At 42.5% G+C, this 14,760-nt stretch overlaps 1 protein-coding gene across 2 annotated transcripts in view; it reads left to right on the top strand.

The window, feature by feature from the left end:
• The window catches only part of cog5 (component of oligomeric golgi complex 5), a 177,067-nt gene that overhangs the window by 140,542 nt on the left and 21,765 nt on the right, over positions 1 to 14,760 (top strand). For both annotated transcript variants that reach the window (XM_038811337.1, XM_038811338.1), the window contains 6 exons: positions 157 to 361; positions 1,747 to 1,908; positions 3,251 to 3,350; positions 9,036 to 9,146; positions 12,587 to 12,649; positions 14,375 to 14,478. In XM_038811337.1, the coding sequence (XP_038667265.1) occupies positions 157 to 361; positions 1,747 to 1,908; positions 3,251 to 3,350; positions 9,036 to 9,146; positions 12,587 to 12,649; positions 14,375 to 14,478 (745 nt within the window). The remainder of the gene's footprint in view (positions 1 to 156; positions 362 to 1,746; positions 1,909 to 3,250; positions 3,351 to 9,035; positions 9,147 to 12,586; positions 12,650 to 14,374; positions 14,479 to 14,760) is intronic.

The raw sequence follows: 14,760 nt of genomic DNA, 5'->3' as shown, positions 1-14,760 counted from the left end.
GCTGTGGCTGCCTCTCAACTTGGAGGATGATCTCAGAATTAAAGTTAGCAGTAACAGAAAGGAAATAACAGAAAGGTGGGGTAGACCATACCTTGGGAGGTTTAAAAAACGAGCTAGTACTGAGTAGCTTTAAGGAGGCAAACTTCTCTTTTTCAGCATCCACATTTCTAAAGCAAGCATTTGAAGGAGAATATCCAAAGTTGTTGCGATTATATAATGATCTATGGAAACGTTTGCAACAGTACAGCCAAAGTATACAAGGCAATATAACTACCAGTGGAAATTCAGACGCGCCACCAGAACTACCACCAGGGGAGGAAGACCCACAGGATCTGTTTATGTTGAAGAAGCAAGATTATGAGTAATTCTTTTTAATTATTCATCAAATCTGTATGACACTGATGCTGCTTCAGTTCTGGCCTCTTGCATGATCCCAGTTTACATTGTACCACCATTGGTAGCCATGCATTCAGCTACCTCTACCCTAAGCTCTAGATTTCTTTCCCTTTCCTAACATCAACTTATTTAGCTCAGTGTCTACTCCTGCTTGATAACATTCCTGAAAAGCAATTTGGGATGTTTTACTTTGTTAAAATTGCCATAAAAATGCAAACTGTTGTTATAAGTACCCAGAAAGGGCTGAATTTTGTCAGAATGACGGGTCCCCTGACAGCAGTCCAGAAAGCACCCCCACCGTGCCTATTTGGAACCCCATCCCTGGCTGCAGTTAGGCTAATTAGCTGCTGTTAGGTCTTCCATCCCATTAAATGTCAGGAGCCCACCCAATAATTGCCAGCCAATTGCAGTGCCTGCAACTCCTCAGCAGCACCACATAGTGTAGTGGTTACTGCTGGGACTGCACCCTGCCAAGAGGGTACAGCTATGGATGTGGGGTTGGGGATCACCAGGGCCAATCAGGCAGACCCTGGTAAGAGGATTTGGTGGAGGTAGGATTTTGTTGTCATGAGGATGGCTATGGTCCCCAGGGGTGCAGTATGGACCATGTATTCCCCCTTGAGACTCTACAGGGAGTCCACCAGGATTCACAAGGTTGTCTCCCCACAAGGTGGCGGGCCCACCCACAGTTGATAAAATGCCAATGGCATCAGGAGCAGGCCCCTAATTGACCAGTTAAATAGCACAATTGGGAAGAAAGGCTGTCCGTACCTTTCCCACTTCTGGTAAAATGCCTTTCCTTTCCTGTTCATTGATCCCACTCTCCACTCTTAACAGCTTAGCTAATATATAGAAGGCGGGTAAAATCCAGTCTAATGTGTGCGTGCATAAATATATATTATGATTTCTTGTGTCAGATTTAGAGAGGAAAGGAGCCAATATTTGTGTTCAGAGTTTTTTAATTATGCAAAATTGAAAGAATGATGACATGTGGACAGATATTTTTATGAATCACTTTGGTCTTAATAATGTTGTGGTTGCTGCTGAAATTTAGAATTTAATGATGAACACTTATATGCATTCTATTAATGCATTCTATGTTTATCTAATGTTTTAATAATGTAATCAATGATGATTATTGTTAGTTCAAGCATGTGATACTTAAATTATTGAGTTGATGAGAGAAGCAAGCTTAATTGTAATTAGAATATGATTATAGTTGCTGCAACAAAAAATTAAACATGTAACACAAGTGTTTATCCATGTAGGACAAGTGACTTAATATATTCAAAGAATATAAATTGCTTAATTTCTTTTATTAATAATTCTGACAAACTCAAATTTCCTCAGCCCTGAGAAGGCCCTGAAAAATTCTGTCCAACTCTATGAATCTGCTTATCTCTCAAAATCATTATCACGGCTGTTCGATCCAGTCAACCTTGTCTTTCCTCCTGGAGGACGTAATCCACCTTCAAACGATGAGCTTGATAGCATCATTAAAACAATTGCAAGGTAGGATATGCTAAAAAGAGAAATGTACACCAGCTAATTAACTGTTGTCATTTTTTGTTTGATAACACTTGTAAAATGCTTTGGGGCATGTTATTGCATTAAAGTCACTTTATAAATGCAAGTTGCTGTTGTTTTACTCAGGCAGTTATTACAAAATTCAGTTGAAATCCTTTCAGCAAGCGGTTTTGAGTGATTAGCAGGAAAATACTGAAAGGCTAAAATGACTAACGTGCTATCCATTACAACATATTGAATATGTTCTGTACAGCAAAGTTTGATAGAATTTGATAATTATATGAGCATTTCCCCATATCCAATGAATTCTATGATTGATGCTTACGAACCATTTGTTTCTTGAAGCCATTTTCTTTTGGAAATATATCATTAAAAATAGATCAGAGCTCATTGGCCAGGTGCCCAGAAAGAATGGAACATAATGAGTTCATTTTTCAGTGATTCTAGAGCCCATTGAAATTGAATTTACAATTATCTGAAACATTATTTCATTACGAATAAATTCCTGCTTCTTACTGCAGTAAGTCTGTTAAAGTGAATGTGAGACACAGCAACAGGAAATGGAGCATTTTTTTTGTCAGAAGAAAACTGATGTGCTAAGGATTCACAACATCTTCATCTGTAAAAGGGCAAATTAACAACTTCCCACCAACAAGTTCATTTTGTTAGAGTTTTAATAGTTGTTTGTTTTATAAGTCATTTTGTGTGGCATTCAGGCAGAGCATGGAAAAGTATAGAGCATATATTTTAGGCATAGGTCAAAAAATATAGTCGGGTAAAATTTGTACTTTTTTTCTTTTCTGATTTTTTTTTGGGAGGCATTGACCTATTTCTTGGTCTTGATTCGTGGGCATCAGTTGACATCCCCAATAGTCGTTATTTCTCTCTGATGGTGATAATGCAAGTTATTCAATGTGGTGAGGGAGTGGGCGGGTGGTGCTGAGGCATCACAGCTGAGACCAATCCTATTCTCACCCCAATCAATAGCGTGCACATAAACACTAGAAGGCTTTCCCCCTCCAACCCATATGCTGAGACCAACTGTCATGCCTTTATTGCAGTTGAGTTCACATAACTCGATACAGACTGGGGAGATGAACTTGCATTTTGGTATGAATGGTTGTGCTAAACACAGGCTCCACTCATGGGGCCTCCAGGAATATGTACGTTCAATCAGATGGACGTTTCTGAAGGTTTTATCAAACCTGTCAAAGGTAGCATAACAACACAAGATCTTCTGATACATGCATCTTATGTATTTAAATTTGTAATTTAAACTCATATAGACTTGAAATGGTTTTTGATAGATTAACCTCTCTGCTTTCAGTGAATTTAATGTGGCTTCTGTAGATCCAAACCTAAGTCTGGCGGTTGCAAGGAATGTTGCTAAAACTATCCAGTTATTTGGAGTAAAATCCGAACAACTTGTAAGTATTGTATACATTGATTATTAGAGTTAGTAATGATATGTTGGGGGAAAATAAAGGGTGAAGGTTTCGTACTAAACTAAAATGAAATGTAAATGAAACTTAGTCCTTTAATTGCTGTACAGTTTTTGAAACCTCAAACTTTTTCACTAAGTCCTTTATTTGTTAGTCGTTTTCAACATGGAATGTTGCTTCATTTTTGATAGTGAAATTTGGTTTCCTGGGATAAATTTCATTTTATCGGAAATAGCCTGCTATTGAGTATTTGATGAAAGAGAATAGAGTGGGCAACACTAAGGAGATCACACCGACATTTTATATTTGTTGTATAAATTCAAATGATGACTCATCTGCAAGTTAAAAAAATTACTGTGCTTTCCTTTGATGTTTGTTTCGTCTAATGGAATGATTTTGAAGTGTAATTGGAGATGAAATCAGTATATAGTTAGGCTGAAACATTTTTATAAACGGGAAACTCCAATTTTTAGATCTGAAGAATGCATTTGTTGTTCTTAAAAGGGTTAAGCATGGAAATTATTTGCAATTTCATTTGAAATGAGTAGTAAGCTCAGTAAAATGTGTTATTCCATTCAGCTGCAAGTACATTAGAACACTGAGACAACTTATCGGTGACTGATTTCTGCTATAAATCATCCCACTGCAATTGAGATGCATTTGGAATCAATGTTCTCTTCGTAAACAAACCCTAATCTTGTTACATTTTTCATTATTGGTATTGAAATCTTCCTTTTGTAATCCATGATTTAGGTTGGATTGATGTTTGCAATACTTATCGGATATGAACAAGGATTTGTAGGTGGAGGTACCTAGCTGGTGTTTTGTTTATGGAGGGGAAGATTCAGAATTTATCTGATGTAATTTAATTATGTATATATCATGGCAGCCGAGTTGACTTTCTAACACAATAAACAGAATGGCATTTATGATAAAATTTAAACCTGATATAAGACTGAAAGTTGCACTGCACATTTGGCAGTGATAGTCCTAAATTATGTTTCAGTAACAGCCACAAACAAAGACAAGTCTACAATAATTGATTAATTGAAGAATTAGCTAGATTATGAGCATCACCGGTTTCAGTCTGCAAACACTACTTATTTCATTAACTTATCCATAAAATAAAATTTTAACAGAATATTGGGGTGAATTTGTGACGTCCCAATCACAACCTTTCATGCCTTATTAAAATCCCAGTCTGTATTTTTGTATATTAGTAAAATTATTGCCAACCTAAAGGCAACTGTGAAAAAGTTAATTTTATTTCTGCAGCTGCTGATAATGTTTTTCTTCTAATCTTTGTGTTTTATGCAAATGTTTAATTAACTACTATGTCTTCTGGGCATCAGTTGTGATCTGACGGACTGACCTCCATTTTAATCAGGATTATAAATGAATTTGGGCCCATGTACATTTAGAGCAAAATGTATTCAAAAGCTTTATCTAAATTTATAATATAAAATTATTACTACAGTCAATATACAGTACATTGTTCATGAGATTTGTTCTGTGATGAATCAAAGTTGACACTTCCTAGTTTGGCTTTTCAGCTTGCTACATGTAAGTGTTGACTTGCATTATTGGCAGCAATAAACTGTCAGTGTAGTATTCTGTGAGTTCAATCTTCCTTGGAATTGGCAAGGAAAAGGAGAGCCAGTGGACGTGATGTATTTGGATTTCCAGAAGGCCTTTAACAAGGTGCCGCACAGGAGGTTTCTAAAGAAGATAAGAGCCCATGGTGTTGGAGCAAGGTACTGGCATGGATAGAGGATTGGCTGACTGGTGGAAGGCAGAGAGTAGGGATAAACGGATGTCTTTCAGGATGGCAGCCCTAACTAGTGATGTGCCTCAGGGGACAATATATTCATGATATATATTAACAATCTGGAAGAAGGAACTGAGGGCATTGTTTCTAAGTTTGCAGATGATAACAAAGATATTTAGAGGGACAGGTAGTGTTGAGGAAGTGGGGAGGTTGCAGAAGCACTTGGACAGGCTAGGAGAGTGGACAAAGAAGTGGCAGATGAAATACAATATGGAAAAATGTGAGGTTATCCACTTTGGTAGGAAGAATTGAGGCATAGACTATTTTCTAAATGGGGAAAGGCTTCAGAAATCTGAAATACAACGGGATTTAGGAGCCCCTAGTTCAGGATTCTCTTAAGGACAAGTTCAGTTGGCAGTGAGGAAGGCAAATGCAATGTTAGCATTCATTTCGAGAGGGCGAGAGGCTGTATAAGGCTCTGGTCAGACCCCTTTTGGAATATTGTGAACAGTTTGGGCCCTGTTTCTAAGTAATTATATGCTGGCCTTGAAGGGGGTCCAGAGAAGGCTTACAAGAATTATCCCAGGAATTAAGGGCTTGTTCATATGAGGAACAGTTGAGGACTCTGGGTCTGTACTCGATGGAGTTTAGCAGGATGAGGGGGGATCTTATTGAAACCTGCAGAATATTGGGAGGCCTAGAGAGATTGGACGTGGAGAAGATGTTTCCACCATTAGGAAAGACTAGAATCCAAGTGCACAGCCTCAGATTGAAGGGATATCCTTTAAAACTGAGATGAGGACTACATGCAGGTTCGAGATTTTGCCAGGAAAGAGATACAGAGCTTCCTGGTGGAGCCGGCCTCCACATTGCTGGAGGAGGTGCTGACGGCAGGTGGACTGGAAAAGGGGGTCGTGTCGGTGGTTTACGGGGCTATTTTGGAGGAGGAGAAGGCACCACTGGGAAGGATCAAAGCAAGTGGGAGGAAGAGTTGGGAGAGGGTATGGAAGAGGGGTTCTGGTGTGAGTGAACGCATCCACCTTGTGCTGAAGGTGATATATAGAGTACACCTCACAAGGGCGAGGAAGAGGTGATAGAAGATGTGTATAAACTTTGCGGGAGGGGGCCCCCGCAAATCAAGCTCCTATGTTTTGATCCTGTCCAAAGCTGGAGGATTACTGGGAGGAGGTTTTAAGGTAATCTCTAAAGTGGTGCATGTGAAACTCGACCCGGGCCCTCGGGAGGCCATATTCGGGGTGTCGGACCAGCCGGGGTTGGAAACGGGTGCGGAGGCAAATGTTGTAGCCATCGCCTCGTAGATTGCCCGAAGGCGGATCCTGTTGGGATGGAAAGCAACCTCTCCACCCTGTGCCTTGGCATGGCGGGGGGGCGGGGGAACCTGTTGGAATTCTTGACTCTTGAGAAGGTTAAGTTTGAACTGAGGGGAAGGATGGAGGGGTTCTACAATTCATGGGCGTTATTCATTATGCACTTTCAAGGATTGGATAACATCGAACATTAGTTGGGAGGGGGAGGTTGGGAGGGTTGGGGGGAGGTGGACTGCATGTGTTAATGGTAACTATGGGTGATTCCTGATTCCCTTTTGTTGTTTGTTTATGTTAACATGCGGGCAGTCGTTTGGGGGTTGATGGGATTGTTGTTGTTGATATGGGGATTGACATTATATTCGTTACTGCTTATTGTTTATTTTTGGTGGGTGCACATTTGGGAGAAAATGTGAAAAATGGGGAGAATAAAACTTTGCTTTAAAAAACTGAGATGAGGAGGAATTTCTTCAGACAGTGGGTGGTGAATCTGTGGAACTCATTGCCGCAGAAGACTGTGGAGGCCAAATAACTGGGTTTCTTTAAGACAGAGATAGATGGGTTCTTGATTGATAAGGGGATCAGGGGTTACGGGGAGAAGCCCGGATTATGGGGATGAGAAACATATCAGCTATAATTTAATGGTGGAGCAGACTCGGGCCGAAGGGTCTAATTCTGCTCCTATATCTTATGGTCTTCTGGCATTGAATTATTCTTATTTCTGCTCAATTACTGGTGAAATTTGTCCAAGTTTGATTTGGTTCTGAGTAAATCAGATGTTTAACCATGGCTCAACATTTCCATTATTGTGCTATTAGGCTAGATTGCACGTGAGCTCCTGCTACTATATCATATAATGTTCAGGACCTAACAGTGTGATCAAGCAGTAGTGTAGTGGTGTAAGAAATGCTAGCATAGTGGTATAGGGAACTGTAGCACAATTGTAATGTTGCTAAAGCAGTAATCCAGAGGCCTGGACTGATGCTCCAGAGATGCAAATTCAAATCCCACCACAGCAGCTGGTGGAATTTAACCTCCATTCTTTAAGAAATTTGGAATAAAATGCTAGTCTCTGTAATGGTAACCATGAAATTACTTGATTTTCATAAATGGCCAATTGGTTCACTAACAACCTTTTGAGGAAGGCAATCTTCTGCTGTCGAGACCAATTCTCCGCAGAAATAGAATGGCCATTTTTTAGGTTCACAGTTATTTTGTAAGTGTTGAGAGGATACCTCCTTTAGTCACCAGGCAAGCTGCGTATACTGCATGACTGAGAAAACTCTACATATTGGGCACGATCCAATGGAGCAGCATGGCCGATAGAAGCCGGAGACCCCACTGCCGGGCTCTACCCGGCTCGCAATGCCTCGCGAGATCTAGCACGATCTCGCGGGACGTTGGGTTGTAAATCCTGCCCATTGTGAGTGGGATCACTTTTTAGCAAATCCGCATATTCAAGCGAGACAGCTCATCTCAGATTAATGTGTAAATTCTCACGGTGCCCGAAGCATTGGGATCTACTCCCTTAGCCTCCGAGACCTCGGATGAGCGCCATCTAGCACTGGTTCCCTCAAATGAGGACCAGACGGAATGGCACTTGGGGTCTCCCAGGGGATCAGAGGCCCCCAGATGCATGCTCTGTGGGCAGAGTGGTACTTTGGCACTGTCAAGATGCTGAGGTGGCCCTGCCAGCTGGCAGGGGTACTGCCAGTGTGGCATTGCCAAGGTGCCATGCTGGCATTTTCTGTGTGCTGCTGATTGGGCCAGGAGTGTCCTGCACAGGTTGTTAAGGGGGGTGCAGTGGGGACTGGGCCCCTTCCATAATGTGTTGAGACTGGGGGCGAGTTTGGGGATCACGTTGGGGCTTTGCAGATCGGGACACCATTGAAATACGGCGTCCCAATCTCTCGCTACACCGAGAAATTCTGGAAAGCAGAGCTCCTCGATGTAGAAAACGGGGCTATGTGCGGCCTCGGACAAGTGTTCCCGTGAGTGGAAAATGAGAGGAGTTGGACAAGATGCCCAAAGGATGGCATCAAACACAGAATTTCAGGAGCGATTAGAAAGTGGCAAGAAGTATAATCAGTCTAAGAGGTTTAAGAGAATTGAGCAAGCAGGGGCCCGATGGCTGGAGGATCTCCTGATGGAGCAGAGGGGAAAAATTGCAATTGGCGTACTCAGATCCAGGAGGATCTAACTGTGATGGTGATAAAAGTACGAATGGTTGACAATGGGGATGAGGTAGGTATGGAGACAGGTGATATTTCAGAGGTACAAATAGACAGTCTTGGTAGTAGACTTTATGTGTAGTTTTCTCAGTTGTGCAGTACACCCAATCTATCTGGCCAAGTTTAGCCTAAGCAAAGGTTGGGAAGCAGGTTGAACTATGAAGTACAATTTCTGCTGAAAACCAAACAGTCATGTCACTACCCAGTTCTTGTTGATACCTGTCTTCGTGTCTGCTCGTCTCAGCTTTGTGCTATAAAAAGTGAGGAAGGAAACATAGTTGCACTGAATTATATACAAAGTTATTCAAAATCAAATGTATGTAATTTAGGCATTTTCTTTTTGAAGCTGTCCACACAGGGTGATGCCAGTCAAGTGATTGGGCCACTGACAGAGGGACAGAGAAGGAATGTAGCAGTGGTGAATTCATTGTACACATTGTATCAAGCGATGTTGAAGGTACGGGCTGGCATTTTTGCTGAGAATGTAACTGGGCAAGTTGTAGCTATTCTATTGCTTAAAGCAAATATGAAAAGAATGAAGCATATAAAAAAAAATAATTGTAATGTCTGGCATATTGCTAAACCTGTGGATTAGATTTTGGTATAAAATTAACATTTTCCAGTTTATATATTACTTTTTTCCTCCTTATTATCAAGAAGTGAAGATTTTCAATTTAGCCAAAGGGGCTGAATTTTATTTTGAAGCAGTTTTGCTGTAGTTATTTTTTAAAACATTTTTTATTCTCCTCCTTTTTCACATTTTCTCCCAAATTTACACCCACCAACAAGAAACAATAATCAGTAACAAATATGTCAATCCCCATATCAATAACAACGATCCCATCCTCCCACCAAACCAAAAACATTAGCCTGTATGTTCACATAAACAAATGACAAAACGGAGTCAGGAATCACCCATAGTCACCATTAACACAGACAGGTCCCCCCCCCCCCCCAACTCACGTTCGATGTTATCCAGTTCTTGAAAATGCATACATAATGAATAATGCCCATGAATTGTAGAACCCCTCTATCCTTCCCCTCAGTTCAAACTTAACCTTCTCAAGAGTCACGAATTCCAACAGGTTCCCCCACGCCAGGGCACAGGGTGGAGAGGTTGCTCTCCATCCCAACAGGATCCACCTTCGGGCAATCAACGAGGCGAAGGCTACAACATCTGTCTCCGCACCCGTTTCCAACCCTGGCTGGTCCGACACCCCGAATATGGCCTCCCAGGGGCCCGAGTCCAGTTTCACGTGCACCACTTTAGAAATTACCCTAAAAACCTCCTCCTAGTAATCCTCTAGCTTTGGACAGGACCAAAACATATGAACGTGATTAGCGGGCCCCCCCCCCACCCGCAACGTTCACACATACCTTCTACTCCTTCAAAGAATCGGCTCATCCTCGCCTTCGTGAGGTGTGCTCTGTATACCACCTTCAGCTGTATCAGCCCCAACCTCGCACACGAGGTGGAGGCATTCACTCTCCGGACCACCTCACACCAGAACCCCTCCTCCATATCCTCTCCCAACTCTTCCTCCCACTTTGGTCTGATCCCTTCCAGTGATGCCTTCTCCTCTTCCAAATTAGCCCCGTAAACCGCTGACACTACCCCCTTCTCCAGTCCCCCTGTCGTCAGCACCTCCTCCAGCAATGTGGAGGCTGGCTCCACCGGGAAGCCCTGTATCTCCTTTCTGGCAAAATCTCGAACCTGCATGTATCTAAACATTTGAAATGAAAAAATGAAAATGAAATGAAAATCACTTATTGTCATAAGTAGGCTTCAATGAAGTTACTGTGAAAAGCCCCTAGTCGCCACATTCCGGCGCCTGTTCGGGGACGCTGGTACGGGTTTCCCCCTGCTCCAGCCCATACTTCGCTTCCAGCTCCTTGAGTCCTGCAAACCGACCCCCAAGAAACAAATCTTTTAGTGTCTTCATCCCCTTCTCCCCCCATTTCCGAAAATTTCCATTTCACCTCCCTGGCTCAAATCTGTGGTTCCCCCGAATCGGCATTTCCCTTGACCCTGGCCCCAACCCGAAGTGTTGGCAAAACTGCCTCCAAACTCTCAATTAAGCTATTATTACCGTACTCCCTGAGTATTTCCCCGGGGCTATCGGGAGCGGCGCTGTTGCTAGTGCCGTTCAATCCCGTCCCCCTGCACAAACTCACCTCCATTCTGACCCACTGGGAATCAACCCGTCTGATCCAGCTCTCTACTTCTCCACATTCACCGCCCAGTAGTAATACATCAGGTTCGGAAGACCCAAACCCCCTGCCTGCCTTTCCCTCTGTAACAGCACCTTTCTAACTCTGACCACCTTTGCTCCCCATATGAACGGCGTAATCCTTCCCTCAATCTCTCTGAAAAAAGCCTTTGGCAGGAAAATCGGCAGGCATTGAAAAATAAACAGAAATCGCGGCAACATGTTAATTTTAACCGCCATTTTAACCCAACCCGCCAGTGACAGAGGAAGACCATCCCACCTTGCCAGATCAGCTTTCACTCTCCCCACCAAACTAGAAATGTTGTACCTGCAGAGCTTGCCCCCCCCCCCCCCCCCCCCCCCCCCCCCCTCTCCCCCCTGTAGAGTTGCACCAGTTTGTGATTTGCACCTACTGGCATAATCAAACCCAGTGGAAATTATTTAAAAATGCAGGATATGCTCTGTGGTGTAGCTGCAACACAGACCGGATCCTCTGCTGCTAAGGGGTGAAGTGCAAGATGGAATGAAAGGTCCTTCATTGAATGGGATCAGAAACACAAAATAATTCTTCTGTGCTTTTAACCTGGGATCTTCCTAGATATGATGGCAGAAAATATGGAGCAGAAGCCATTACTAGATCCCCTCTCCCAGAAGGATTATCTGTGAGCCTCTTGTTCAAACCACTCCCATTTTCTCAATGATTGAGGTTGACAATATTTCATACAGGAGGCAAGGAATTTATCCAGTTTAACCGGCCTTCCTACTGTTTAAATATGGCAGAGCTGTCGAAGATTGGGCAGTGTTCCCTGCTTTGGGGTGGGTTTGGCGTGGTGGGTAAGGGTGTGGAAAAATTGTTGGTCATACTTTCAGAGGAGGAATTTGGCAGTCAGCCTCATTTCATTCCTTTGCTCTGACACTTGTAACACTTGATTTGTGACAGCCCATCCACAATTTGGCTTTAAACTGGGAAGCAACAAACAAGTGCTTATTTAATGAGTAAGCTTGGTAATGGGGCTATCAAAGATGATAATCATTTATTTTTCCCCATTCATTTATCCTCCACAGAACACATGATGCCAGTGCCATGTGGAAAGAAGATAATAGTATAACTTTAAGAACTCCCTTCATGGTAGTCTTGGGAATTATGATCTTGTCTCCCTCCTTCACCGTGTAATTATTGTGGCCTCAAAATGTTATCCTAATTTATCGTTGATGATACATTTGGAATACTCGGTGCACTTTTGGGCATTCCATCTGCAAAAATATTAGATCAAACTCAGAGTACTACGGCGGCACAGTGGTTAGCACTGCAGCTTCATGTCACTGAGGTCCCAGGTTCGATCTCGGCACCGGGTCACTGTCCGTGTGGAGTTTGCACATTCTTTCCGTGTCTGCGTGGGAATCACCCCCACAACCCAAAGATGTGCAGGGTAGGTGAATTGGCCACGTTAAATTACCCCTTAATTGGAAAAAGAATTGGGTACTCTAAATTACTATTTTTAAAAAAAGATCAGGCTCTGAGTAAAGTTTCAAGATTGATTGGGGAAGTTGAGGTTTTAAATTATGAAGGAAGTTACACAGCACTGGACTTACTTTCATTATCGAAAAGGAAATTGAGGAGAGATACATGTTTAAGAGAGTGTTCTATCTACCATGAGTGTGACGTATCTGTTGTTTGCTTTTCCAGGTCCTGTCTATGTTGAGCTCCTTACCTTTAGCAGCTGAACAAACGATTAGAACAGCTTTGACGGTAATTTACAGACCATTTCAGTTGTATTATTTTGTTTTTCGTATTCTACATTTTCAGTTCACGCTTCTTTGGGTCTTTTTGTTTGACTTAAAAGATAACATCTGAAATTGACACTTGCATTATCAAAATCTCAATAACATGGTTTATATGGCTTTCCACCAAGGTTCCACTGACCAATTAGAAAAGCCACCAAGGAAATTCTGAGTAGAAGTGTCATTGTCAACCCCTTTGAAGTGAGACATTGCATGGTCAGCTGCAAAGTTCATGCATCTATCTGGCTCAATAATGTATCGAAACACCATCCTCAGAAATATACTTCTGGTCTCTTCCGCCCCCGTTACCTCTCTCCCGCCCCCCGTTACCTCTCTTCCGCCCCCGTTACCTCTCTTCCACCCCCCCCCGTTACCTCTCTTCCGCCCCCCCCCGTTACCTCTCTTCCGCCCCCCCCGTTACCTCTCTTCCGCCCCCCCGTTACCTCTTTTCTGCTCCCCCATTACCTCTCTTCTGCTCCCCCGTTACCTCTCTTCCGCCCCCCCCATTACCTCTCTTCCGCCCACCGTTACCTCTCTTCCCCCCCGTTACCTCTCTTCCGCTCCCCCGTTACCTCTTTTCTGCTCCCCATTACCTCTCTTCTGCTCCCCCGTTACCTCTCTTCCGCCCCCCCATTACCTCTCTTCCGCCCACCGTTACCTCTCTTCCCCCCCGTTACCTCTCTTCCGTCCCCTCCCATTACCTCTCTTCCGCTCCCGTTACTTCTCCACTCCCCCCTCCGTTACCTCTCTTTCTCTCCCCCACCCCAGTTGCCTTGCTCTGCCCCGTTGGCTCACTGTCTCTCCTCTTTCTCCCCCCTCCCCAGCTTTGCTGACTGCGACTCTGCTCTTCTTTCTCCTCCCTCCCCCCCTCTATTCTTGCCGGAGTACTGGAATGTGCACTTCCACTGTTCCTGACTCCTAAACTCATATCAAGTCCTTGACTCCATCTAATGGCTTAATTTCGTCAGTGCTGGTAGGTGCTAACTGCATTGACCAATTTCTGCCACGAGATGGATGGAGCGTTGTCAATCTACAAGCGCTGAAGGTGACTACAGTACTGTAATTTTTTTTACTTTTATTTTGTAATTTTTTAATATTTAGTGGTGTTTCATTTTGCATATTATTTCAGCCAGGAATGCACAGTGCTGCACATGCATCATATGGCATTTCAACTTGTACATTGCTTTAAAGTCATGATTTTCAGGATCACAGCACTAAGTGTGGACTTCACTGTACATCACCCACACTGCCCTCATCAACCCACTTTGTTATTTCATCAGTTTAACAGAATTTTCCTTCAACAAATTCATGCCGACTTTCATTTATTAGTTCATACTTTTAATTAATTTTGCACTGTTTATTGTCTTTAAAAAATTTCCTGCCAATTGTTGTATTTATCATTCTTTTTGAATAGGGGTGGAACATTTGTTTTCATCCAGACATTTTGCAACCCCCCCTCCTCCCGTATCAGTATGAGTTTTTCACTCTTGGCCTATGCGTCACCTTTATGGAATCTCTCAGTGAACTTTCCTATTGGTGCTGAAATGTATGGAGTTTTATTTCATAAGTTTGTTAAGATTGCACAAACTTTTAAATATTTTAAATATTTTTCAATTTCAAATTGAAGAAAAATAATATACTTACCATGTTTGAAAGTTACAAATTTCAATATTAAATCTTTATTTCACTTTAGACAATTCAAGCTCTCATGGGAAGTGCAGTCCAGCCATTACTGAACTCTGTGGAAGACTCTATTGAGGCCATTATTATCACGATGCACCAAGAAGACTTTTCAGGGTAATTATTAGACAGAAAAGGTTACAAAAGCTGAAATTCAGGGTGAATTAGCTAACATAATTCCTCTGACGCAAAGTTGGATTTGAGAACCTTATTGCAAATAAAACCATTGTCATAAACCCCATGACTTTTGTGGCCAGTACTCTCCCCTTCTGAAGGTACTGAATCCACAAATATCACAGTTAGCACTATAATACTTCAGCTAACATGCAAGGCAATGTCTTCAACAGACTAAACTATTGAAATCATAGCCTAACTTGCGATTTCCAGCAAGATGCGCTG

This window comes from Scyliorhinus canicula, chromosome 11 (assembly GCF_902713615.1).
Source record: "Scyliorhinus canicula chromosome 11, sScyCan1.1, whole genome shotgun sequence".
Lineage (NCBI taxonomy): Eukaryota > Metazoa > Chordata > Chondrichthyes > Carcharhiniformes > Scyliorhinidae > Scyliorhinus > Scyliorhinus canicula.
Note: the sequence above shows the minus strand (reverse complement) of the source record. Positions and strands in the feature narration are given on the sequence as shown.